This window comes from Perognathus longimembris, chromosome 5 (assembly GCF_023159225.1).
Source record: "Perognathus longimembris pacificus isolate PPM17 chromosome 5, ASM2315922v1, whole genome shotgun sequence".
Taxonomy (NCBI): Eukaryota; Metazoa; Chordata; class Mammalia; order Rodentia; family Heteromyidae; genus Perognathus; species Perognathus longimembris.
Window position 1 is genome coordinate 66,740,226 of NC_063165.1, and position 26,769 is coordinate 66,766,994.

The 26,769-nt window shown below is 36.9% G+C and overlaps 1 protein-coding gene across 1 annotated transcript; it reads right to left on the reverse strand.

The window, feature by feature from the left end:
* Window positions 1–20,118: 20,118 nt before the first annotated feature.
* On the reverse strand, window positions 20,119–20,526 carry LOC125351331 (small ubiquitin-related modifier 2). The gene has a single exon (XM_048346013.1). It carries the CDS (start codon window positions 20,488–20,490, stop codon window positions 20,203–20,205), a length of 288 nt encoding a protein of 95 aa, XP_048201970.1. The 5' UTR covers window positions 20,491–20,526; the 3' UTR covers window positions 20,119–20,202.
* Window positions 20,527–26,769: the final 6,243 nt, after the last annotated feature.

Here is a 26,769-nt window from a genome sequence, read left to right on the forward strand (position 1 = left end):
AGGCTGCCAGAGCATCTAGCCAGAAACATTTGTGGATAAAGCTGCACCATCTTTTGAGAAGGACAAAGGAACCTGATACCATTCCACCATCCCTTTCTGGCAGAAAACAAAAGGCCCATGGAGGAAAGGCAGGCTAGCTCTGCGGAGGCAGCTTGCACAGGGACAGGTGACCCTGCCTCTCAGCAGAGATCAAGGATAAGCTCAGCCTGCATCTATCCAGGTGCCTTGGAACTACAAAACAGAAAGTCTCTAAAATATCACTGAAAAAAAAATAAACTGGACTGGTTATAAAACCTCATGGAAATTTCAGGCTAGGCTAAGAGGAAGGTTCTCAGGATGGCCTTCCTCCTTCCTCTTCGTCCCACCCCACCACCAAAAGCCACTGATTTTAACATGCCACAGTACTACCCACACCAAAGCAGGCTGCAGAGACTGTAAGTGGCAGACAAGAAGTTCTTCTTGTTCTAGCACACAAAGCAATAACCCCCTCCCACTAAGTTAGGCTGGGAGGAAGCCTGCAAATACTCCAATTTTGTGAAGCAGAGCATGCATCCAAGTGAATACATCCATTCACTTTCAGTTATGTTAGGTTCAGACAGGCTTCAGTGTGACGAGGTAACAGCTACACCCAACATTCAAGAAGGCTTCCAAATCTAACTAAACCAGAAGGACAGCTGACCACCACGAAGAAATCAAAGACTCACTAAGAGAATAGCTGATATTGGGAGACACAAGTATCCCTCCCCCACCCCAAATTAGAGAACTTTTTTTTCATTCTTCTAGGTCATTTTGTTTTCATTTTTCATTGGTGTTCTCTTTAGTCTTAGATATACAGCCTACAATGATTATTAGGCTTCTTTTTTAATTGTCTGCACTCTTAATTCTAGCTGCATTTTTGTAGCTTTTTAATTGCAAGCCTTATTCACTCAACCCGATTTCATACTACTGAAATGTATTTTAACTGTACACTCTGGCTTCTAATCTCTTATCCCTCTGAATTTTGTCTATTCACAGTGACCAAATTAAATGTCTTATAACACAACTAGCAGATTTCTTGTCCTAAAATATTTAACATGTCTATAGATGCTACATATTGTAGTTTACAAAAATACCATGCCATACCATACCAACCACCTATATCATACCATACTTACTATACAAGCTGTCATACTGTATTAAGATAATTTCAATTATCACTCCACATTCTTCTTACATGAACGTTAACCCTTTCTTCTTATGTCATTCCTCTAATCGTAGCCAAATTAATCTACTGTTTTCCAAATATACTTCATATCTATACATATAGTGATTATGGCCCTTTAAGAATACAACCAAAGCCTTTCCTGCTTATACATCCAATTTTCATTACAATATGGAGCCTCAGTTCTCTTTTTTTTTCCTAGAGTGGCTGTTTGAGGAGAACAGTATAATAGAATAGAATAGAATAGAATAGAATAGAATAGAATAATTTAGCTGCAGATTGGATCCTAGCTCTGATCTGTGCAAACTTCTGGAGTACAGACAAAAGACAACCTCTCTGCCTCTGTTTCCTTCCATATCCTGAAAGGACATTAAAATATTTACTTTCATTGAATTGTGTACCTTAGCTGTTATGTTTTTACTAGGTGCCTCTCTCCTTCCAAGCTTAGAGAGGCAAAAATGCTGCTTAAAATATCAAATGGTTTCTTCTACCATATGCGCTGATTTCTGGCAAAGAACAGGACATTTATAAGACCAGTTAATTGAACAAATAGTTATCACCTAGGAAGGGTTTCTCAAATGTTAGTTACATATGATCATCATCATCATCACTATTGATATCAACATCACTACCAATGTCATCATCATCATCATAATCAATATTATGTTCACATTAGTATCAGAATTACCACTAATGTCATTATACACATCTGGGAAATTTTGGATATTGATTAGCCTTGCTATTTATTCTCGCGTTTAATCAAGATTATTTCTTTTATTCTGATTCTATCTATTTAGTGATTGATACTACACAATGATGTACCAAAGCTAATACTATAGGTTTGCATAAGATTGAGTATTAGAGAAAAGAAGATTCTACAACTATCTATCTCCCCTAAAGACCATATATTCACATTCCATTGCTAGCAATCCAACTGGAGACTACAAACTGCCTGTAGGCTCCTCATGTCACACAGATTTACTATTTTAGCAGACACTTTTTTTTTGTGCCAATCCTGGGCCTTGGACTCAGGGCCTGAGCACTGTCCTGGCTTCTTTTTTTTTTTTTCTCAAAGCTAGCACTCTGCCACCTGAGGCACAACACCACTTCTGGCCATTTTCTAAATATGTGGTGCTGGGGAATCAAACCCAGGGCTTCATGTATATGAGGTAAGCACTCTTGCCACTAGGCCATATTCCCAGCCCACAGGAGACACTTTTAATTATTTTCTATTCCCCTTCAAAGCTCACAAAATAACAATATGTCACATTTGAATAATCCCTCAGAGGAAATGATTTCTGACTAACACAGGAACATTTAGCAAGTCATATTTGCAAAGCAAAGGAATGCCGGTGTTACCAGGTTTCTACTGAATTCTTATATGGATTCCTTAAGAACATGAAAACAGGGCCTGGGAATATAGCCTAGTGGCAAGAGTGCTTGTCTCACATAGATGAAACCCTAGGTTCGATTCCTCAGCACCACATATATAGAAAAGGCCAGAAGTGGCGCTGTGGCTCAAGCTAGCAGAGTGCTAGCCTTGAGCAAAAAGAAGCCAGGGACAGTGCTTAGGCCCTGAGCCCATGACCCAGGACTGACAAAAAAAAAAAAAAAAAAAAAAAAATGAAGGAGGAGGTAACAAGTAGTACAAGAAATGTAACGTTTGAAACTGTGAAAAAAAAATTTTAATTAAAAAAAAAAGAATATGAAAATAGCCAACTTCAACTCCAACTATCTGTCTATGCAAGATTTGAAAAGAATAAATTAGTGAGATCCTGACCAAGACTGGTTTATGAACTAGCCTGCTCCTGCATTCAGATCTACCAGCCACCAGAATCTTCTAGATATTCCTGTTGTCCTAGTTGAGCAACAATACAGAATAACAAAATGAATCTTGGACTCTGCAGCTCAGCTGAGCTACTGGGGTTCAGCAAGGCTTGCCAACCTGTGCAAAGCCTCTTCCTCACATGAAAGCTTTATTTGTGGATGAAGAGTGTGACATAGAGGTAACTAAATCATTTGTTGATTTAAATAACCATATATAGCTTTTATTACCAGTATCTATAAAACCATCTACACTGCTAAATTAAGGAGATATTTTGATGCCCTTTCCCAACTGCCTCTCTCAAACTGCAGATGTGCCTAGAGTAAAGGAAAGATGACAAAGTAAAGATCAGGAGAGATACACACTGCCCTATCGATGTGTTGGTTTACAATTTTTAAAGGAGTAAGTTTTGAGTAGTCCCTGGAAAAGTTTATATTAGCAGCTATTTTTTAACATAACTTCTGGGCAAGCTAAATTTGAAGCGTGAGTAATATTTTTATTGCTCATTTTTATTAAAAAGTGGGAAAATTTAAAGAACATTTTATTTTTTAATCTCCATGTAAATCTTCTAAACATTTTGTATTCTTTCAGCATTATTTTCTGCAACTGTTATGTTAATATAAATTTTTTTTCTTATTTATTGTCAAAGTGATGTACAGAGAGGTTACAGTTTCATATGTTAGGCCTTGGATACATTTCTTGTACTGTTTGTTACCTCCTCCATCATTCCCCCCACCCCCTCCCCCTTTCCCTCTCCCCCCAAGAGTTGATCAGTTGGTTTACACCAAACAGTTTTGCAAGTATTGCTTTTGTAGTCATTTGTCTTTTTTCCTGTGTCTCTCGATTTTGGTATTCCCTTTTACTTTCCTAGTTTTAATACCAGTATATACAGTTTCCAATGTACTCAGATAAGTTACAGTGATGGTGCAGGTACAACCACAGGAAGGGGATACAAGAGGATCATCAACAATAGAAGCTATGGTTTCACATGGCATGTTGAAAGTAATTACAACAGTGATATATCACTCGTTTGGTCTCCCTCATAGGGAATAATTAGCACAGGTTTAAGCTAGTCACAGCAGAGGATCACAAGAGCCTAATAGCTATGCCCCTATGAATGCATAAGATAATGCTAAGTGAAATGAACTCCATGTTATAAATTCTGAATATTATTATTTTTATATTTAATTTTATTGTCAAGGTGATGTACAGAGGAGTTACAATTACAAACATAAGGTATTGAGTACATTTCTTGTCATACTTGTTACCCCTTCCCTTGTTTTTCTTCCAACTTTCCCCTCTGCCCTCCCCAAGTTGTACAGTCAGTTTCTACCATATTAATTCCTGGAGGGAATTTTTGTGAAACAACAGCAAAATATAGTTGACACTTATTCTGTGCTACCCCAAGGGCATTGGTTTTGATCACAGTCTGAGTGGATTTGTCCCTGTCCGACAATGAATTTTATACTCATGTCATAGGTAAATTTTACAATCCATTTCCCTTTTTCAAGTATAAGTGAAGAATAAATTCAGCAGTAATAAAATATTTCAAATAAGATCTAAAGTAAACAGTCATATCATGGAGATATATAGGTCAAATCTACCTACTTTCGAGTCCAATTGCCTGATGGAACATATAATACTACTTATTGATACACATACACAGACACAAACACACACACAATTCTGTATAATAATTTTATGCATCAAGTATTACAAATAGAAAACTAGAACAAATAAATGATATACATACCAATTGTTCTGTATTCGTACAAAAAAGAACAAATTTTTTCCACTTTTTAATTTTTCTGTATTCGTACAAAAGGGCTTTTTGTTACCAAAACGTTATAAATATTTCAATAGGTTATAAGCTATCCTTCACAATTTAAAACATTTCAGTTCCCTATTCCCTTTTCCTAGGTAGCAGAAATCAGTGACAGCTGTTTTGAAATTTTTTTAAAAAGTACGTTCTGCTCTTAGGTTTCCAGAAAGGTTAAATTTAAATTAATAATAAAGCCAATGAAACAGGCAGGGAATGATTAGGCCATGTGACTGTTCCTAAATTTATAGTGTTTTAACACTGCTAGTGTTTAATTAAGGAGAAAAGGAGCCAATTTTATTTTATGTGATTATTTAAGGCCTCAAAAACTGATGGTCTTCTCACTCTGTATGCTGGAGTTAGGGTTTGTTTAGGGTTCTGATTAGAGTTCGGGTTCGGGTTTGGGTTAGGACTATGGTTCAAGTTCAGGGTCTAGTTGAGATTAGGGTTCAGGTTAGAATTGAGGTTCAGGTTTGGTTGGAGTTCTGGTTAGGGTTGGGTACAGGTATGGGTTAGGGTTTGTATTAGTGTTAGGGTTAGGGCTCAAGTTTGTGTTAGGGTTAGGATTCATGTTAGGGTTAGGGCTAGCGTTCAGGCTGGGTAATGGTTAGGGTTCAAGTTAAGGTTAGGTTTCTGGTTAGGGTTCATGTTAGGGTTCTGGTTCAGATTAGGGTTTGGGCACAGTTAGGGTTAGGGTTATGGGCAGGTTTAGGGTTCGGTTTAGAGTTAGGATTAGGGTTCATGTACTGTTAGGGTTCCCTTTAGGTTTTTGGTGGGTTTAGAGTTTGAGTTAATGTTGGCCTTGAGTTCATGTTAAGTTTAGGGTTGGGGTTCAGGTTAGGGTTCTTATTAGGTTTATGGTTAGGGTTTGTGTTAGGATTAGGTTTCAGGTTTGGAATGGGGTTTAAATTCAGGTTAGGGTTAGGTTTCAAGTTAGGTTTCAGGTTAGGTTTAAAGTTCTTGTTACGTTTATGTTTGAGTTAGGGTGAAGTTCAGTTCTTGGTATGGGTTAGGTTAGGGTTAGGGTTTAAGATTAGCATTATTGTATGGCTAGGGTTAGGGTCAGGGTTTGGGTGAGGCATTGGTTTATTATAACGTTTACAATTGGTGCTAGGGTTATGTGTTCCATGTAGGTTTTGGGTTAGCATTTGCATTCTGTTATGGTTATGGTTCGGTCTATGGTTAGGGTAGGATTAGGAGTAAGTTTATGGTTAGAGCTCATTTTAGGTTTAAGGTTTGGGCTACGATTAGGTTTTGGGTTATCTTTAGGGTTAGGGTTATGGTTCGGGTTCACATTAGGGTTTTGGTTTGGTTTCAAGTTAGAGTTAGGGTTAAAGTTTAGGTTAGGTTTCGTGTGTGGGTTAGGTTTCCAGTTTGTGTTAGCATTAAAATTTTTGTTAATGTAAATGTAGCGATTTGGTTAGTATTAAGCTTTGGGTTCGGGATTGGGTTAGGGTTTTGGTTCAGGTTAGGGTTTCTGTTAGGGTTAGGGTTTGCACTTTTATTAGGGTTTGTATTATAATTAGGGTACGGTTTAGGCTTAGGGTTTGTATTAGGTTTAGGGTCAGGGTTACTGGTAGGGATTATGGTGAGGGATAAGTTAGGGTTTCGTGTAGAGTTCCTCTTATAGTTAGGGTTAGGGTTTGGGGTAGGTTCCTGTTATGATTATGGTTAGTGTTAGGGTTCAAGTTCGTTTTAGGTTTTGCCTTTTTGTTATTGTTTGGGTTAGAGTTCAGGTTAGTTTCAGGGCTAAGTTTATTGTTTACGCTTGGGTTATAACTAGGATTGTTTGTAGGCTTAGGGATAGGGGTAGGTTGATAGCTATGACTATGGTGAAGTTTTGGTTTAGGTCTAGATTTAAGGTTACCAATAGTGCTATGGCTAGGTTTTCAGCTAGGGTCATTGTTCGAGCTTGTATCAGGGCTAGGGTTAGGGATAGGGCTAACTTGAGGACTAGGATTAGGATTCATGTTAGGGTTAGGGATTTGGTTAAGTTTGGTCTTAGGGTTAGAGCTAACGCTAAGGTCTGGATTAGGGCTAGGATTAGGGTTAGGGCTAAGTTTAAGGTTAGTGCTAGAGGTACGTTTAGACTAGGGTTGTGGTGAATGCTTGGATTAGCTTAGGACTTGAGGACTAACTTGAGGACTTGGTTCAGATTTAATGTTAGATTTAGGGTTAAAGTTAATTTTAGGGTTAGTTTTACTGTTAGTGCTCAGGTTAGGGTTAGGATTAAGTTTGCAGCTTGGGCTATATTTAGGTTTAGGTTTATGGCTATGTTTTGTATTATTTTTAATGCTAAGTTTAGTGTTTGGGTTAGCATTAAGGTTATAGGTAGGGTTAGATTTAGAGCTAGTGCTAGGTTTGGATGAGCTTTAGAGTCATGGATATGTTTAGGCCCAGTCTTATGCTTAGGGTGAGGGTTAGGTCTAGGTTTTTTGTAGTATCAGGGTTTCGGCTAGGATTAGGTTTAGTGTTAATGCTAGGGTTTGTAATAGGCTTAGGGCAAAGGTTATTGTTATGGTTAGGCCTATGTCTCGGGTTATGGCTAGCAATAGGTCTAGGGTTAGGCCTACCTTTCGGGTTAGGTATTGGGTTATTATAAGGGTTAGGGTTAGAGTTAAGATACGGGTTAGAGTTAGAGAATTAGTTAGTGTTGGGACTGGGTTGTGCGCTAGTATTAGGGTTTGGGGTAGGGTTAGGGATAGGCTTATGGCTAGGCCAATTTTAATGGTTGGGGTTAGTTTAATGCTATGGTTAGAGCTGAGGGTTATGACTAGGGTTAAGCTTAATTTTAGCGTTTGCACTATTTTTAAGACAAGATTAGGGCTATGGGTAGGGATAGTGCAAGGTTTAGCGCAACAGTTAGGGTTAGGACTGTTTCTAGGGATTGGTTTGGGCTAAGCCTGTCTTACGTTTATTGTTAGGGCTAGAGCTAGGGTTAGGAATCGGGCTAAATTAGGTTTAAGGATAGATTAAGCGTTAAGATTAAGTTTAGCACCAGGTTTAGGGTTATGTTTAGAGTTTGTGCTAGGTTTAGCCATAGGGTTATAGCTAATATTAGAGTTATTGTTAATGCTAGGGTTATTTTTAGGGTTAAGGTTAGGTTAAGGTCTAGGGTTACTGTTATCATTAGGGTTAAGGTAAAATTTATAACTAGGGTTAGGGTTAGCATTTCTGATAGGTCGCTACTTTCCTTGACTTGTACAAAAGATGTGCTGATCTCTTTTGCAGTTCTCAATCCAGTAGCTTTATCTACCAACTACCAAAAGATTCTCTGTCTGCCTGGAGTCTAGGACCAATCTTTAAGTGAAACATTATAAACTGTTTCCATCCCAATAACCTGACTGCCAAAAACGGAAATTATACCAAGGAATTCTAGTTCCACATTAGACAGAAGCATTGGAAAATCATCTAAATACACAAAATTTTAATTCCGCAAGACTGACTGGTACATATGAAAGATAAAAAAGAGATTTCCCTGCAGTGTGTTAGCTATTTCTCAAATGATATTTTTTATCTAGTAACTTTTTAGCAGTACTGTAAATCACTGGACTACAAGGTCAAATTGGTGACCAAGTGTCAGAGAAGCAAGGAAAAATCTTTGCAAGGCTATTAAAGCTATTACAGAAGGTAGGGAGATATGAGTAAAAATAACAGTAGGTACATTCTTTATTCTATCAGACTCTTTATTCTATTATCTTTATTCAATTAGACAATGGATGAGGAAGAATGACAGTGAAGCCCCAGTTGGGTTTGAACCATGATCCTCAGATCTCTCCCTCCTGAATAAGTAGGATTACAAGCATGAGTAACGAGGGACAGCCAGTGTAATTTTTAATAATTCATAGAGTTACATACTTCTTAGAAAAAATAATTCTGGCTAAACTAGATAATACACAAAACTGAAATAAGAAACTATCTAAAATATTGGGATAGAGGTAGGTAAGTTGTGGAGAAGAGGAAAGAATAAGGACAGTTGATTAAACATATTTCTTAGTGAAGGTTCAGGTACAGGCACAGAGTTAAAAAATATAGTGTATATGGGGGACTGAGAGGCAACCAAAGTAACTTTCTCCACTAAAGATCAAAGATAACAGTCTGTGCTTCACATATGACATATTTCATTTGACCTAGAAAATTACCTTCTTATCCTTCATTGTCAACATTTTAGAAGTGAGGCTTTTACTACACACCCACAAACAAGGTCTTGAACAATATGATGACATAGCAATGCAAAATCTACTGATAGTGTGATGTTCTTAGCACAGAATATGTGCTGCAGCCATCTACATTTTCCACTGTGTCTGCTGTACTTTCCACTCTATGCAGTTATCTGTGTTTGTGACTCTGACCAAGAGCAAGGCTCAATAACTAGCACTGACATTTTTCAGTGGTGCTAAAAACACAGCCATAAAATTCAACTACTTAACAAGATCCTTCTGCATAAATGAGCTGCTGGTACCTTAATGATTTAGTGTAATGAAGGCTGTTTGCCAAGAAGGATGATTTGACTTGGTAGTAACTGTTAACAGGTCAAACCCTTTTAAAATAATTCGGCAATATATCTGGCAGACCATTGTCTATGGAGGAGAATTCCTGGCCTGTGACCATAGAATCATTAGTCATTGAAAAGTGAAAATGTTTATTTTTGTATGTGATGGCCCAAGGCCATTTATAATTCATGCAAAAATAGTTTACAGTCATGAAGGTTAAAATTAAAGACAAAAACAAAGGATGCCTGAGAACATATCTATCATAAGTTTCTCTACCAAGTCATCTTTAAAATTACCTCTTAATCTAACGTCTCTAAGTGGTAATATAAACAATGTGCAGAACAAAATTTTAATTACCTCCCTAGACTAAGTTTCTAAACGTAGAATGTTACACTAGGTCAAATGACATGCTCATTTTACATAAAACAAATTACCAAAGATTGATCATATAATTTTCATCAATAAGTCATTAGAGTGATTATTTCCATGCAATTCCATTAATAACAGGTTTTGCCTATACTTTTAAGCTATGTTAATTCAAAAACAAAAAAAAATTCCATTGTGCACTATTTTTATTTATCTGATCATTAATGTAGGTAGATAAGCTTTTCTTATTTTCTTGCATATTTGTATTTCTCCTGTGTGATCACTGACGATTTTTCAGTAAGGGAGTTGATTTTTTTTTGTCTTTTTGAATGTCTTATTTTTCCCTCGTGATTTGTAAACTTACAATATTAATAACATTAGTATTTTGTTATTCTTTCTAAGTAGAACTCATTTTATTTGATATAAATATAATTACTTCTTTTTACCTACATATGTTCAATATAGATTTATTATACAAATATATTTCTCTAAGTCTATCTCTGAGCCTCTTTGTGCTCAAGGCTATCACTCTACCACGTCAGCTACAGCACTACCTCTAGCTTTTTCTGAGTAGTTAGTTGGAGATAAGATTCTCATGGATTTTCCTGCTTCAAACTGTGGTCATCAGATCTCAGCCTACTTACTAAGTAGCTTCACTTACAGGCATGAGCCACCAGCACCCAACTTTTTGAGTAATTATTTTTCAAAATTCTTTGTGTAATCTATGATCATTGTCCCAGGAAATTGGTTTCATCTTTGATAATCTCTTTCTATAAATTACAGCACTCAAACACAATGCCTGTTTTTGTTTTCTTTCCTTTTTCCCCTAGCATGGTCTTGCTATATAGCAACAGCTGTCCTCAAACCTATAATCCTGCTGCCCCAGACCCTTCACAAACTTCACAGACACATGACACCCTGCCAAGCTACAACCCCTCTGTTTAAGATTTCTGCTTCATCCCACACTTTTCACTGTCCTAAACCTTCACTATTACACTGTTTCCCATGCCAACCCACTTCTGTATGATTCGGCTCACAGAGCCCAGGAGGGTTTTTCTTGCTTTTTCTGATGGATTGTTTTAGTTCAATGATGTCTTTTCCATTATTTCATTTTATTATCATTTAATAATTATTTATTATTATTTTATGATGTATTTATAATGTCAAGTAAGAACAGGAACTCATGACCTCATCTTGAACAGAAGACATGGCTGACATTCATGAATCACATGTGATAGATTGCTGTTCTCATGGTTTACATACCTCAATACAAAGAAACTCATAGGGGGCAAATGCTCCATGACCTGCTCTTTAGGTATAAGCAAATTAGGCTTAAACAGTGCTTTTAAATATCAGGCTAAAGTGAGCTCTATTCCCTTTGCCAGAACTGATTTTTTAAAATACATACATCACAGACCCAGGGGCAATGAAAACTAAGGGGGAAAATAGATGACTGACAACTCCCTTAAATTATCTTTTAATTTTCACTACAAGAACATGTTTTACTAGAAAGCCTATGTTACTGGTTACTGTGAAAGATGAATTCTCCTTTTCCTTAAGTGGACAAAGTAGGCAATAAAAACATTGAAGTCAAATAGACAAAGAAAAAGAGAAAAAAAGTAGTACGAGTCCACATGGCATGTTGAGAATAATTACAACAGTGGTAAAACTCTTGTTTCCATAACATGGAGTTCATTTCACTTGGCATCTTCTTATGTGGTCATATGGGTGTAGCCATTGTGGTATTTTGGTCTTCTACCATGACTAGCCTATTCATGTACTAGCTATCTCCTATAAGGGACACCATAGGATTTATGTTTTTTGGATCTGGGTCACTTCACTTAGAATTAATATTTTCCAAGTGCTTGTTGCTTTGACTGAGTGGTATGTCTAGTTTGGTTTCTCTTGTAGTCCCTTCCTATGGTTGTACAATAGCTACCACTGCATTACATCCGAGTCCTCTGGATACTGTTTATAAGGATAATAGAACTGGGGAAGGGAGAAGAAATACCAAAATTGAGAGACTAAGAACAAAAAGACAAACCATTCAAAAGCAACACTTAGAAACCATTTGGTATAAACCAATTGCACAACGCTTGGGAGGAAAAGGACAGGGGAGGGGGGAGGGCAGAAAATGAGGGAGGAGCTAACAAGTAGAACAAGAAATGTATTCACTGCCTTTTATATGAATCTGTAACCCTTCTGTATAACACTTTGACAATGAAGAAAAAAAGGTTTAAAAAAAGTTGATTCTCCTTAAAAACTAATACCATCTATTTTTGCTAAATATGTTAATATAGTTACATTATCTTCTAAGTTCTACTAAAGGTGGCAATCCTAACCTTAACCATAACCATAACCTTAACTGTAGCCCAAATTATAGCATGAAACCTAACTCTAAAGCAAATCCAAACCTGAATCCTATCCCTAACACTAACCCTAGCTCTAGCCAGGACCAAAAATTTAACCTAACCATACCACTAGTCCAAACCCTAAAAATAACCACAACCCAAGCACTAAACCTACAAATAACCATAATCCTAATCATAAACCTAAACCAAATGCTAACTGTAAACATAACCCTAACACTAACCAAGGTGTAACCTTAGGACTAACCCAATCCCAAACTGAAAAAATAAAGTTAAGCCTAACACTAGCCCGATCAATAACTCTAAGCCTAACCCTAATGATATTCAAAGACCTAACCAAAAACATAGCCCTAACCCTAAAAGTAACCATAGCCCTAACGAAAATCCTCATCAAAACAGTAATACTAACCCTAAACATAATTCTAATTGTGAACCAAAGCTTAACGGTAGCTTTAAGCTCAAAATAAAAATAGCCATAAACATAAACCTCACACTAATACTAGACCTAACTCTAACCCTAACTCTAAACCAAACCCAAACCCTAGCCCTTAACCATAATCTGAAACTTTAACCTTAACCCTAATGCTAACCAAAACGCTAAGCTTGGCCTTAAACATAACCCTACACCTGTCCCTACCCCTAACTCTAACACTAACCATAACCCAACATGACCTGAGCATTAACACTAATCATAACCCTAAACCAAAACACAAAACAAGCCCTAGGACAAATCCTAAACCTGGCCCTAGCCCAAGGCCTATTCCTAACCCTAACCTGAACCATAACCTAAATCCTAACCCGAACTCCAACCCTAACCCTAACAGAAACCCGAACCATAATGCTAAACCTAACATGAAACCTAACCCTAAGCCTAACAGAAACTCTGAACTCAACTAACCATGAATCAACCCTAAAGCTAACCCACACCCTAAACCTAACCCCAACCTGAAATCTAACACTAACACTAACCCTAACCATAAGGCTAATATGAATCTAAACCCGAACCCGAACCCTAGCCCAAATCAAAACCCAAACCCGAATCTGAACCCTAACAAGAAATCTTAACCAAACCTTAACAAGAACCCTAACAGGAACATAAAGCCTAGCCTTAACCCAAACATGAACACAAACCTTAACCTGAACTCTGAACCTAACCAGGACCTGAGAGTGTATCAAGAACCCTAAAACGAAGCTGAACCCTAATCCTAACTCAAACCCTCACCATAACCATAATCCTAACCCTACCCTAACCCTAACCATAACTGGAACCCTAAGCCTAACACAAAGACTACCCTAAAAGGAATCCATACAATAACCCAAACTCCAAAAAGAACTCTTAACCTAAATCTAACCCTAACCCTAACCTGAACCCTATCAAGAAACCTAACAAGAACATGAACCCTAACATTAACCCAAACTCAAAACCGAATGAGAATCCAAACCTGAATCTGAAACCTAGCCTGGACACTAAACATAACTTGAACAGTAACACAAAACCAAACCCTAATCCGAACCCTAACCCTACCTTAATCCTAACCAAAACCTGATCCATAACCCTACGCGTAACCTGACTCTGAACCCTAAACAAAACCCTAACATCAAACACAAACCCTAACAAAACCCGAATCCTAAACCAAACCCTAACGGAACTGGAATCCTAACTTGAACAGGAACACTAACAATAAGTCTAACCCTAACAAGAACTCAAACCCTAACCCGAACAAGAACCCTAAGAATAACATAAATTCTAACAGTAACATAAACCTTAAACCTACCTAACAAGAACATTTATCCGAACCCGAACCCTAATCCTAACCCCGATCCAAACCCTACCCATACCCTAATCCTATCCTAAACCCAAACCATAAACGTAACCCTTTCCTGAACCCTAATCGTTATAGGAACCTGAACCCTAATCGTAACCCAAACCTGAAGCCTAACCCGAAACCTAACATGAAGCAGAAACCGAATCCAAACCCAAACCCTAACAAGAATCCGAACCCTAACATGATCTTGAACCCTAACATGAACCTAAACCCTAAGGTTAACATGAATACTAACCCCAATCCGAACCTGAAACCAAGAAAGAACCCTTAACCTAACCCTAACAAAACCTTAACCCGAACCCAAAAATAACCCTACCATGAGTTTGAACCGGAACCGGAACCACAAGAAAAAGCCTAATATGAATTTCAACTCTAAACCTAACCCAAACTCAAACCCTAAGCCTAACACACACCAAGCCCTAAACCTAATCTGAACCTGAACCAGACTTCTAACCTGAAACTTAACATAAACATACCCCTAATCTGAAATCAAACCCTAACAGGAACCCCCAACCTAAACCTAAATGAAACCATAACCATAAACCTAAGCCTACCCGATCCCTAACCCAAACACAAACCCTTAACTGAACCCTGAATCCTCAACTTAACACTAAGCCTACACGAACCCGAACCCTAACCATAACCATGACTCTAGCCTGAATCCAAATCTAAACCCTAATCCCTATCCCTAACCTGAATCCTAACCCTAACCACTAGCCTAACAAGAACTGTAACACTAACCCAAACCCTAACCTGAACCCTAATCTCTTTCCCTAACCACAAACCTAACACTAACCATAACACATCTATAGAGCAGTGTGTATCTCTCCTGATCTTTACTTTCTCATCTTTCCTTTACTCTAGGCACATCTGCAGTTTGAGAGAGGCAGTTGGGAAAGGGCATCAAAATAACTCCTTAATTTAGCAGTGTAGATGGTTTTATAGATACTGGTAATAAAAGCTATATACGGTTATTTAAATCAACAAATTATTTAGTTACCTCTATGTCACACTCTTCATCCGCAAATAAAGCTTTCATGTGAGGAAGAGGCTTTGCACAGGTTGGCAAGCCTTGCTGAACCCCAGTAGCTCAGCTGAGCTACAGAGTCCAAGATTCATTTTGTTATTCTGTATTGTTGCTCAACTAGGACAACAGGAACATCTAGAAGATTCTGGTGGCTGGCAGATCTGAATGCAGGAGCAGGCTAGTTCATAAACCAGTCTTGGTCAGGATCTCACTAATTTATTCTTTTCAAATCTTGCATAGACAGATAGTTGGAGTTGAAGTTGGCTATTTTCATATTCTTTTTTTTTTAATTAAAATTTTTATTTTTACAGTTTCAAACATTAGACTATGGGTACATTTCTTGCACTACTTATTAACTCCTCCCTCATTTATTTTTGTCAGTCCTGGGGCATGGGCTCAGGGCCTAAGCACTGTCCCTGGCTTCTTTTTGCTCAAGGCTAGCACTCTGCCAGCTTGAGCCACAGCGCCACTTCTGGCCTTTTCTATATATGTGGTGCTGAGGAATCGAACCTAGGGCTTCATCTATGTGAGACAAGCACTCTTGCCACTAGTCTGTATTCCCAGGCCCTGTTTTCATGTTCTTAAGGAATCCATATAAGAATTCAATAGAAACCTGGTAACACCGGCAATCCTTTGCTTTGCAAATATGGCTTGCTAAATGTTCATGTGTTAGTCAGAAATCATTTCCTCTGAGGGATTATTAAAATGTGACATATTGATATTTTGCAAGCTTCGAAGGGGAATAGAAAATAATTAAAAGTGTCTGCTAAAAAAGTAAATCTATGTGGCATGAAGAGCCTACAGGCAGCTCGTAGTCTCCGGTTGGATTGCTAGCAATGGAATGTGAATATGTGGTCTTTAGGGGAGAAATATAGTTCTAGAATCTTCTTTTCTTTAATACTCAATCTTATGCAACCCTATAGTATTAGCTTTGGTACATCATTGTGTAGCATCAATCACTAAATAGCAAGAATCAGAACAAAAGAAATAAGCTTGATTTAACATGAGAATAAATAGCAAGACTAATCAATATCCAAAATTTCCCAGATGGTAATAATGACATTAGTGGTAATTCTGATACTAATGTGATCATAATATTGATTATGATGATGATGATGACATTGGTAGTGATGTTGATATCAATAGTGATGATGATGATGATGATGATGATGATATATAGCTACCATTTGAGAAACCCTTCTTAGGTAATAACTATTTGTTCAATTAACTGGTCTTATAAATGTCCTGTTCTTTGCCAGAAATCAGCACATATGGTAGAAGAAAACCATTTGAGATTTTAGGCAGCATTTTTTCCTCTCTAAGCTTGGAAGGAGAAAGGCACTTAGTAAAAACATAACAGCTAAGGTGCACAATTCAATGAAAGTAAATATTTTAATGTCCTTTCAGGATATGGAAGGAAACGGAGGCAGAGGGGTTGTCTTTTGTCTGTACTCCAGAAGTTTGCACAGATCAGAGCTAGGATCTGATGTGTAGCTAAATTATTCCATTCTATTCTATTATACTGTTCTCCTCAAACAGCCACTATAGGAAAAAAAAAAAAAAAAAAGAGAGAACTGTGGCTCCATAATGTAATAAAAACTGGATTTATAAGCAGGAAAGGCTTTGGTTGTATTCTTTTTTTTTTTTTTTTTTTTGTGCCAGTCTCTGGGCTTGGACTCAGGGCCTGAGCACTGTCCCTGGCTTCTTTTTTGCTCAACGCTAGTGCTCTGCCCCTTGAGCCACAGCGCCACTTCTGGCCATTTTCTATATATGTGGTGCTGGGGAATCGAGCCCAGGGCTTCATGTATACGAGGCAAGCACTCTTGCCACTAGGCCATATTCCCAGCCCTTTGGTTGTATTCTTTTTTTTTTTTTTTTTTGGCCAGTCCTGGGCCTTGGACTCAGTGCCTGAGCACTGTCCCTGGCTTCTTCCCGCTCAAGGCTAGCACTCTGCCTCTTGAGCCACAGCGCCGCTTCTGGCCGTTTTCTGTATATGTGTTGCTGGGGAATCGAACCTAGGGCTCCGTGCACCCGAGGCAGGCACTCTTGCCACTAGGCTATATCCCCAGCCCTTTGGTTGTATTCTTAAAGGGCCATAATCACTATATGTATAGAAATGAAGTACATTTGGAATATAGTGGATTAATTTGACTATGATGAGAAGAATGACTTAAGAAGAAAGGGTTAAGGTTCATGTAAGAAGAATGTGGAGTGACAATTGAAATGATCTTAATAGAGTATGATAGCTTATATAGTAAGTATGTTATGATATAGTACAACAGAATAAGTGGTATGGTATGGTGGTGGTATGGTATTTTTGTAAACTACAATATGTAACATCTACAGACATGTTGAATATTTTAGGACAAGAAGCCTGCTAGTTGTGTTATAAGACATTTAATCTGGTCACTGTGAATAGACAAAATTCAGAGGGGTAAGAGTTTAGAAACCATAGTGTACAGTTAAAGTACATTTCAACAGTATGAAATCGGGTTGAGTGAATAAAACCTATCCTTATTACAGAAAGCTACTTCTTTCACCTAAAGTCAACTGGTGGAAGATGTTAGCCACACTTACATAATATCTTCTGTGAGTTCTTGATTACATGATATTTAATTTTTAGATATTTTTAATTTGCTGAGCAATATTCCTTGATATCTGTGTTTTTAGGTACATTTCAGGCCTAGCATTAAGTAGAAAATACCTCAACTTTCACAAAGAGTGTGTGCTTAAGGGAGCTAGGTGAGATGACATAATAAAGAATTAAAACTTCTAGCCATGATTAAATCATCTTAAACACATCTAGGTTATATGATACAGACGTTTTCATGCTGCTGTGACTTGAAGTGAGCTACAAAAGATAAGGTAAGAATAAGCAGGTGAGAGGGAAGTATCACTGTGGCTACATCTTAGAGCAATAACACACAACAGCCATTGTTGGAGCATGATAAAATAGTCTATTTATATTTGGTTAAAAATTTTATGTATACTAATTGGCCTATTCTATTTATACTGAATTGTAGCATAGAACAATACACCATTCCCTTGATGGGAATAACTCATTCCCTTGATGTTAAATAATAAATAGCTGTGCTTTTTCTCTGGTCTCCCATCTTCTTTCATTATTGCAGGGCTGCATTTGTGTATGATTTGATATAATTAAATTACAAGCTCTTATGTACCAAAGAATGTATTACTTGGTGTAGTTTAAGAATACATTCAAGTAAGGTGATGCACGTAATCCTAGCTACTCAGAAGGCTGAGATCTGAGGATCACAGTTTGAAGCCAGGCTAGGCAGAAAAGTCCCCAGGAGGCTCATATCTCAAAGTAACCACTCAAAAACTGGAAGTGCCTCTGTGGCTCAAGTTATAGCCTTGAGCACAAAGAGGCCCAGGGACAGCACCCAGATCTCCAGAGTTCAAGCCTCACAACCGGAAAAAATAATACTGAATAATTTAATAACGGAATTTGGCTTATTGATAAGGACTTGCATAGATATGAATGTTTCCTACTTCTTGGCACCTGTGAATGTTGCCTGATATGCTGAAGTTGTATTTGTCCTTCAGTTAAGGGTTTAGAGATGAAATGACTACTCTAGATTATCTGAGTGGATCCAACACAGATATTTTCAAAAGAAACTGGCAAAGAAAAAGAAAGAAAAGACAGAGAAAAGGAGAAGGCATTGTGACCGTGCAGCAAAGATTGAAGTGATGTGTAACCACAAATTTAAATGAGGGAGGAGGTATCAAGTTTCATAAGAAATCTACTCACTGCCTTATGTATGAAACTGTAACCTCTCTGCATATCACTTTGATAATGACTAAATCAATTTTTTAAATAATTACTTATTTATTGTCAAAGTGATGTACAGAAAGGGTTACAGTTTCATACTTAAGGCAGTGGGTACAATTCGTGTACAACTTGTTACCTCCTCCCTCATTTCAATTTAAAAAATGCAGCACCATCAACACTGAGAAAATCAAAGTGCAGAAACCATTGCCTTAAAAACCCGCTAATGGGACTGGGCCCAATGAATCTCATTCCACACTTCTAGCAACCAGAACCACTTATTTGTTACAGCAGTTGCAGGACAAAAGTACAATGAATATTCAGCATACTGAAGAAAAGTAGAAATGTGGTTTCAGCAACATCTCCTGCCTGGATCCTGCCCTGAAGCACACCAAGATATCCAGAGTGTGCTGACTGCTAAAGCTCCTGTCCAATCTCTGTAGGGTACACTATGCTAGGAATATCATTTAAACTGCGTTTTCTGGTTTTAATTTAGTAAATATTCTGCTTTGGAAATATTCATTATAAACAGATTTTGATGTTAGCTCTGTAGTAGAAGTTTTAAACAATCAAGCAAAGAAAACTATCAAAAGTAATTCACCATCTCTGATAGCACAATAACATGCTATACCTATTGGCCTTAAAAATGAAAATCTGCTTCAAACTATGTGGAATGTTTAGTTAGTTCTTAGAAATGCATACTATTAGTTATGTAATATTAACTATACGTGTGAATTTAATGATGAATTTTGGAATCACTAAATATATGACTATGCTCTTAAATGTTACCCAAACTGAATTTACATATTAGAAAAAAAGATAACACGGTATATTGTCTCAAAATTTTATCTTTTTTTTTTCATTTTAAACAAGAAGTTTATTTAAACAACAAGACGCTTGACTTGAAGGGAAAACTATCTAGGATTCTTTTTTTTAAGAGTAATTTACCCCTACTTAAAGACAGATTGCCCTACATGTAACAGCTACGTACAAAAAAGTTATAAAATTGTCCTTGGTTTTACAATGATAAATGAAAACATTAAAATTCTCCAATCAAACAAGGTATGCAAGGATTTTTGTTGGTTTTTTTTTCTTTTTTTGTTAAAACAGTGAGAGCAAAATAACTTACTGAAATATAAAGATAAAAGCTGAATGAGCATGCCACTAATGGAGAAGGGGGATATTTTCACAGAACCAGTATTTTTCCCCATCCCATCTCCATTTGATGTCAATCAAAATATACCATTGGCCATTTAGGATTTTTTTTAAAAAAGGAAAAGAAAAAGAAAAAAGAAAAGCAATATGCTTGTGCACATACACCAGTTACTTTATGTACAATAAAGGAATGGGGAAGGGGAAAATGAAAGCTAGAAAACTATACTGTAGTAGTCAGGATGTGGTGGAACCAAACTGCAGTTTTCTAATTAAAAATGTATTCTTGGTCTATAAGAACAAAGTTCTGGAGCAAAGTAGCAGGTTCCCTTTCTTAGTAGACACCTCCTGTCTGCTGCTGGAACACATCAATTGTATCTTCATCCTCCATTTCCAACTGTGCAGGTGTGTCTGTTTCATTGATTGGCTGCCCATCAAATCGGAATCTGATCTGCCTCATCGATAAACCCTGTCGTTCACAATAGGCTTTCATTAGTTTACTAAGTGGTGTATGCCTCTTAATCTTAAACTGCACCACAGAACCATCCTGCCCCGCCACCTTCAAATTAATATGATCGTTGTTCTCAGTCTTGACTCCTTCCTTGGGCTTTTCGTCGGCCATCGCGAGCGCCGGAGTCTCCTCAAATGCCGCTTCATATAAGAGGCCCCCGGTCCGCACCGAACGAGCACACAGGCAGCACCACAGCGGCTGGAGGAGGTGGCAGCGGTGGACCTCAAAATTTTATCTTATAGTCTTCATTTAAATGTCTATACCTCTTCTAGATCAAAGTACCATTTAAGCTACTATTCTTAACAGAATGTACTTGTCACTGGGTAATCACCTCAAATTCATTTTAAGGAAGTGCAAATTGTTTTCAGAAAAGGTAACAATCACATGTGAACTGGAATTATGATCATAGGGCCACTGTGTTTAATAATGGCATACATATTTCTCTTTTATATAGTTTTTCACATGTGTATCTGCTTTATAATATATCTACAGTAAGATTATAATTTAGTGAAATTAATATATGTACATTAAATTACAAATTATAGACACACCAGGCAACTAGAGTACATTCTTGATTATCTACCCTCACCTATTTTTGTAGACCAACCTTAATTTTCTAACTTTAGGTGATTTAGCTAGAGTTATATCATATCACAAGGTGCTGCATATGCCAAGATTAGAACTCAGGTCCTCTGACTGCTAATCTAGGGCTTTCAACAGAACTGGAATTGTTGTTCCCATTGTAAACGGCTGTACCAATCAACTGCTTACAAAGCTAAAAGAGAAAAGGAAAAAATAGAGCAACACTGATAGAACATGACTGAAGATTGGCCGACATTAAAGATACATGTCTTTGTTATTATCAAAAAAACATTCTCTGAAATGTTTGCAAAATCAATTTTAAAAATAATTTAGTTGTTTGTTTGCCGGTCCTGGGGCTTGAACTCAGGGACTAGGCTACTGTTCTTGAGCCTTTCTGTGCTCAAGGCTAGCACTCTACCACTTGAGCCACATCACCACTTTTAAAAATAATTTAGGAGGTAGGACATGGCTCAAGTGATGGAGTGCCTGCTAAGTAAGCAAGAATTACTACATTCTAACCCCAGTATTGCCAATAAAAAGAAGGTAAAAGAAATTTAATTTACCTCCCCTACCCCCAAAAAAATCAGTAATAGTGGTACCATGTGATTCAGCAACTCCATTATTGCGTAAATATCAAAATGAAATGAAGCCATATGGTAAAGATAAATCTCAACTCAATGTTCACTACAGTATTACTCACAACTGCCCACATATGAAAGCAACAATGTTGTCCTTCAAGAGAAGAAAGAGCAAAGAAAAATGATATATATTGACAGTGGATACTATGCAAATTAATTCTGTCATTTTCGATGAGGTGTGAAATTGGAGGACATTATTTAAGGTAAGCTAAACTAGCCACAGAAACAATGAGTATATAACTTCATGTAGTATTTAAAGCAAGCTTATTGAAATAGACAAATGTGATGATTACTAGGGTTTGGGAGAAAAGAAGGGCAATGATTGTCACAGGATACAAAATTTTAGTTAGGAAGAAATTCATGAAATTTGTTTTATGTCATAGTAACTATAGTTAACAAGCATATTGTACACTTTAAATGTGTTAAAAGAATAAATTTAACTGATTTTTGCTACAAAAAAGGAATTGATATGTTAATTAGCTCAATTTAGCCATTCCTCAATGAATGTGCATCATAATTTACACCATAAATATATTTTTGCTTTTCAATTAAAATTTATATATACATTTAAATGGAAAATTTACCTTCCAAAAAAGATTCACAATTTCAAGTATCAAATTTTAAAATAGAAAATCTAAAAAATATTGAATAAAATAAAATGAAAAAAGCCAAAGTTTAGATTTTCAAATACTAAATTTCTCTCCTTATCTCTAGTAAATGAGAATAAAATTAGTTTGAACTATCAAATCTAAGATATATTAGTGTACCCTGACATAATCTATGTTATTTATCCATTATAATTCTGTAATTCACCATATATTTATAGATTGAAAGAAAAGCATCTAGAGTGTTTGCTGTAGAAAATTATGACTAAAATCTATTTTTTCTTGTGTAATATGGATGTTTTAAAATACTTAACTAAGTGACTTTTAATTATGGCAATAATTAGCACATGGGAGTGCTCTGTAACCTGTCAAGCAATTCATGTGTGTTCTATGTGGTCTGTGTCTGTGCCTGTGTTTCTTTGTGACCAAGTCTGTTTGTTTGACTGTCAGAATCAAGTGCACAGAGAGAAAGAGCAAGCTTATTAAAAGAGCAAGAATGCAAGAAAGAAAGAAAACAGGAAACAGACCAAACATGCTCCCTTCATCAAAGTAGATTGAAAGTGAGGGATGACCATATTTGCCCCAAATTGCAATTTCTGCTTTTCATTGTCAGAGAAATGAATACTGCTAGAAGTTCCATGTAGATAAATGGTTGGGGGTAGAAAACTATGCACTGTCACTAAGATCTGAGTGACCTTGAAAATGACTCCAATTCCAACAAATCTCTGCCTTTTGCATTTCTTTTTTTTTTTTTTTTTTTTTTTTTTTTGGCCAGTCCTGGGCCTTGGACTCAGGGCCTGAGCACTGTCCCTGGCTTCTTTTTGCTCAAGGCTAGCACTCTGCCACCTGAGCCACAGCGCCCCTTCTGGCCGTTTTCCATATATGTGGTGCTGGGGAATGGAACTGAGAGCTTCATGTGTAGGAGGCAAGCACTCTTGCCACTAGGCCATATTCCCAGCCCCTGCCTTTTGCATTTCTACAATCTGTTTTATCCTGTGTAAAAATAATTAATATATTTTGGAGCAAAATTAAAAATCTAAAAGAGAGCTGGATTGGGAGCAGGGGGTCCAGGTTCTGCTTTTTCTGTGACCTTGAACAAATCACTTAATACTCCTGGGCTTCAACTCATCACTTCTAGAATAAAGGAGGTCTAAGGCCTCTCTAGCTTTAACATTTGGTGACACTATGATTCCAATTCTTAGCTTCTCTCTCACCATATTTAACAGTTTGTTGACATACTGTCAGACTACTTTACAAATTCTCCAAATGCCATGAGTGTTATTGGGTCATTAAGGAAGAGCTTTAAGAGAAACTTCAAAATAGCTTCCATGGAATATTTGTCATAGCAACTATGTTTAAGCTATCACAAACAATGAGAGTAGATGATAAGGATAGTGAAGATAGATAGTAATAACAGAGTTGCACTTCTAAAAGAAATCAGTTATGTCAGGTCCATATACTAAGTACTAGATATGCAATAAAGATATGTGGTGTGTTCTGAGGATTCTGAGTCACTGCAAAGAAACAGATACTCTGAAAGCATATTTGTATCCTGGGACTAGGTAACATGCAGACGTATTGTCACTGCTGTTTATGTTCTTCCTCACCGCTCTCTGTGCAGGGCTCCTGGCTGAGTGACCCTGGACTTAAGACTCATTGGGCTGGATTCATTATGATTTGTTTGTTAGAGAGAGCAGAAAATAGACTTGCTCTGTGGCCCATACTGGCTTCAAACTCCTCTGTAGCCCGTGCTGGCCTTAACCTGTGATAGTGAAACCTCAGCCTCCCAAGCAGTGGGTTATGCCCAGTCTCTTTGGTTCTAAGTGCTGATAAGGAATAAAAAGATGTTTGCTATTGAAAAACAAACAAACAAACAAAAAGATACGTGAAGCAAAAATACCTTTATGTAGCTCTTCTGCTTATTCTTACTCTGCTAGTGATATGATATATACATAAAGCACCTTTGATCTAATTTATACTTAATCCATAAAAATCAATAAATATTCTCATACATGCATACAAAGAAAATAGACAGCCCCTGAAGTAATAGAAAGATAGATAAATTTTTCTTAGTCTGTTTACTTCTGTATCATATCACTTTTCCACAAGGAAAATTAAAAACTGAAGATGAAAAGTATATTCCAGCCTTATGCAAAGTTATGAAAAAATTCAGCTCTGCTTCGTTTCCCTTTTCTCTTTGTGTAAGAGGTGTGTGTTATATGTTTTGCATGTGTCATCTGTGCATTTGTGTGCATGCACTGGTGTATTGTGTGTTATACATGTGTAAGATATGTGTGGATAAGTTGCAGTTACTGTTTAGTACTTGGGGAGTTTGTCTCACGCATTTATGAAAGCACTTTAGTTATCATATTCCATTCAATACTCATGATACCCCTTAGTAGATTCTTTACACTACCAGACCTGGTGAAGTTGTGATGCTGAAGTCATTCTTCCTAGTACTTATGCTTCGTTATTTGTAAACAAAGAGCAACCTAGGCTTATGTTGACAATGGTTACACCTAAGTCACCACCCCAGCAAGGGTGTAAATTTCCATTCCTTAGGTCATTCCATCTCCCCTTCCACTCCTGAGCAGAGTCAGAACATCCTTTCCTTCTTTCCAGCTTTATTCCATAGGCTATCTACACTCTTTTTTAAATACTTAAAATTTTAGATTGTATGTCCATGCACATGCACAGTATCAATCAAAATGTTTTCCAGATTGGTGCCTGAGTGCTTTGTCATTCTTTCTTCTAAGATATTTAGTTTAATCTCTGAACACATAATTGATCATCTCACTTCTAATAACAGACATACTGTTACAGGAGTGTGGAAGAAAATCAGAATAACAATTTAAAAAATATTGTTTGTATTTCTCATGCAAGTCATACAAGCCAGTGGTGAATTTTTTATTATAGTATGGTAGAATGTCCTTGCAGGATGTTTAATCCGTAACTGGAATCAGGGCTGAACTGTGCTTCAGTCTTCAAGGTAACAATAATCTGCCATCTTCCTAAAGAGTGCCCCAAATGAGACAGCCTTATTCTCACAGATAAGTTACTTTAGAACACTTCCAGGAAGAAAGGAAGATGTGTTATTTAACAGCTCTCCAAATCATAGCAAGTGGGTTTAAATTTATTAATTCACTTTATTCATTTTACTATATAAAAAAGGTAAGTAAAGTAGAATGAATGAGCTGTATAGTTCTGGTCTGCTGAATATTTTAAGCCAAACTTGAAATTAATGAGGAGATGAAGGGGGAAAATGACAAAAGGAAGAAAGAGAGGCATTAAGTACTTAGTCTGGATGAGCATAATTGTAAACATTTTTTATTGTGGTCAATGGAAGTATTTTGTTTCAATATATATTTTCATCTCCTGAAGCACTGTCACCAAATATGGGGCTCTCTGAGTGACAGTCTTGGTCTCTGAGTGGTCCTATCTGTGACACCTTTCTCAGCAGAGTTCCACCCACCAGTGTGCCTGTAGCACTTGTTTCTGCTGATGAGGCCCCATGCTGGTGTCCCTCTCGTTACCCACTGTGGCCATGCTGTGATAGTGCATAGAAAAAGAAGCTAGATAAACTGGTATATATAATGTGAAGTACCAGGTCATAATTGAAGTGTCAGAGATAACATTATCAGTCAATAATGTTTGGGAATAATTGATTAAGAAACTTTAACTTCATAAAGTACCTTCTGAAGGTGTATAAAACCCTTTCAGATTGTTTTTACTTGCCTCTGAAAGAAAGAGCATTTTCCACAAGCAAAAAATGGAAAAAAAAATTCTGAACAGCCATGGTTATTAATAGGAAGGCAGGCAGGTGGCACTGATTAAAGGAAAACAGCAAAGGTTATGACTTGGAAGTCATTTCACAGTCATGTGCTATGGGTTAATCTAGTCTGGAAAACACTGTGTGAGAGCAATGCAAATTTTGTTAAGCTTTATAATTATGATGTATTTAAGATGAAAAATTAGCAGCCTAATCATATTATCTTGTACATAAAAGCACATGGTTAGATATGCTTGCATCTAAATTTCTCCCAATCATAGGCCACTGCTAGGCACCAACTTCCAAGCAGTAAAGTTCAGAAGAGAGAAATAGCTGTGTTGTTTGACATCCTATTTAATTTTCAATCCATGTTATGCAATAACCTCTAGATAAAGGCTGATCAATAATGCCTCAAATAGGAATTCAGAGTAAAATAAGTATTAAATTGCTAATAATCCACTCTACACATAATGCAGTTACTGAAATCGTCTTGATATAATTTCACATATATCACAGGTTGGGCAGGTTTGGGCAATCAGCTTACATTATCACCTATTCCCAGTGTTATTAAGAATTCACCTTCAATAGGCATACAGCAGGCCATTGCCACAGTGTGGTTTTCTCTGATACCATATTCACTTATCTAATAAATAACTAAAAATATTTTCAGCTTTTTAGAAAATTTAACTTTTATCAAGGAAATGACTTTGCATAGCACAGAGAACAATTTCTCATTTCACTCTTTTGTAAGAAGTTTTCTTTTGCAAAATTATGACTAAAATTATCACAAAATTCT

What these genes read in the sequence shown, in the direction of transcription:
- LOC125351331 (XM_048346013.1), bottom strand. Translation starts at nt 20,490, where the DNA reads ATGGCCGACGAAAAGCCCAAGGAAGGAGTCAAGACTGAGAACAACGAT.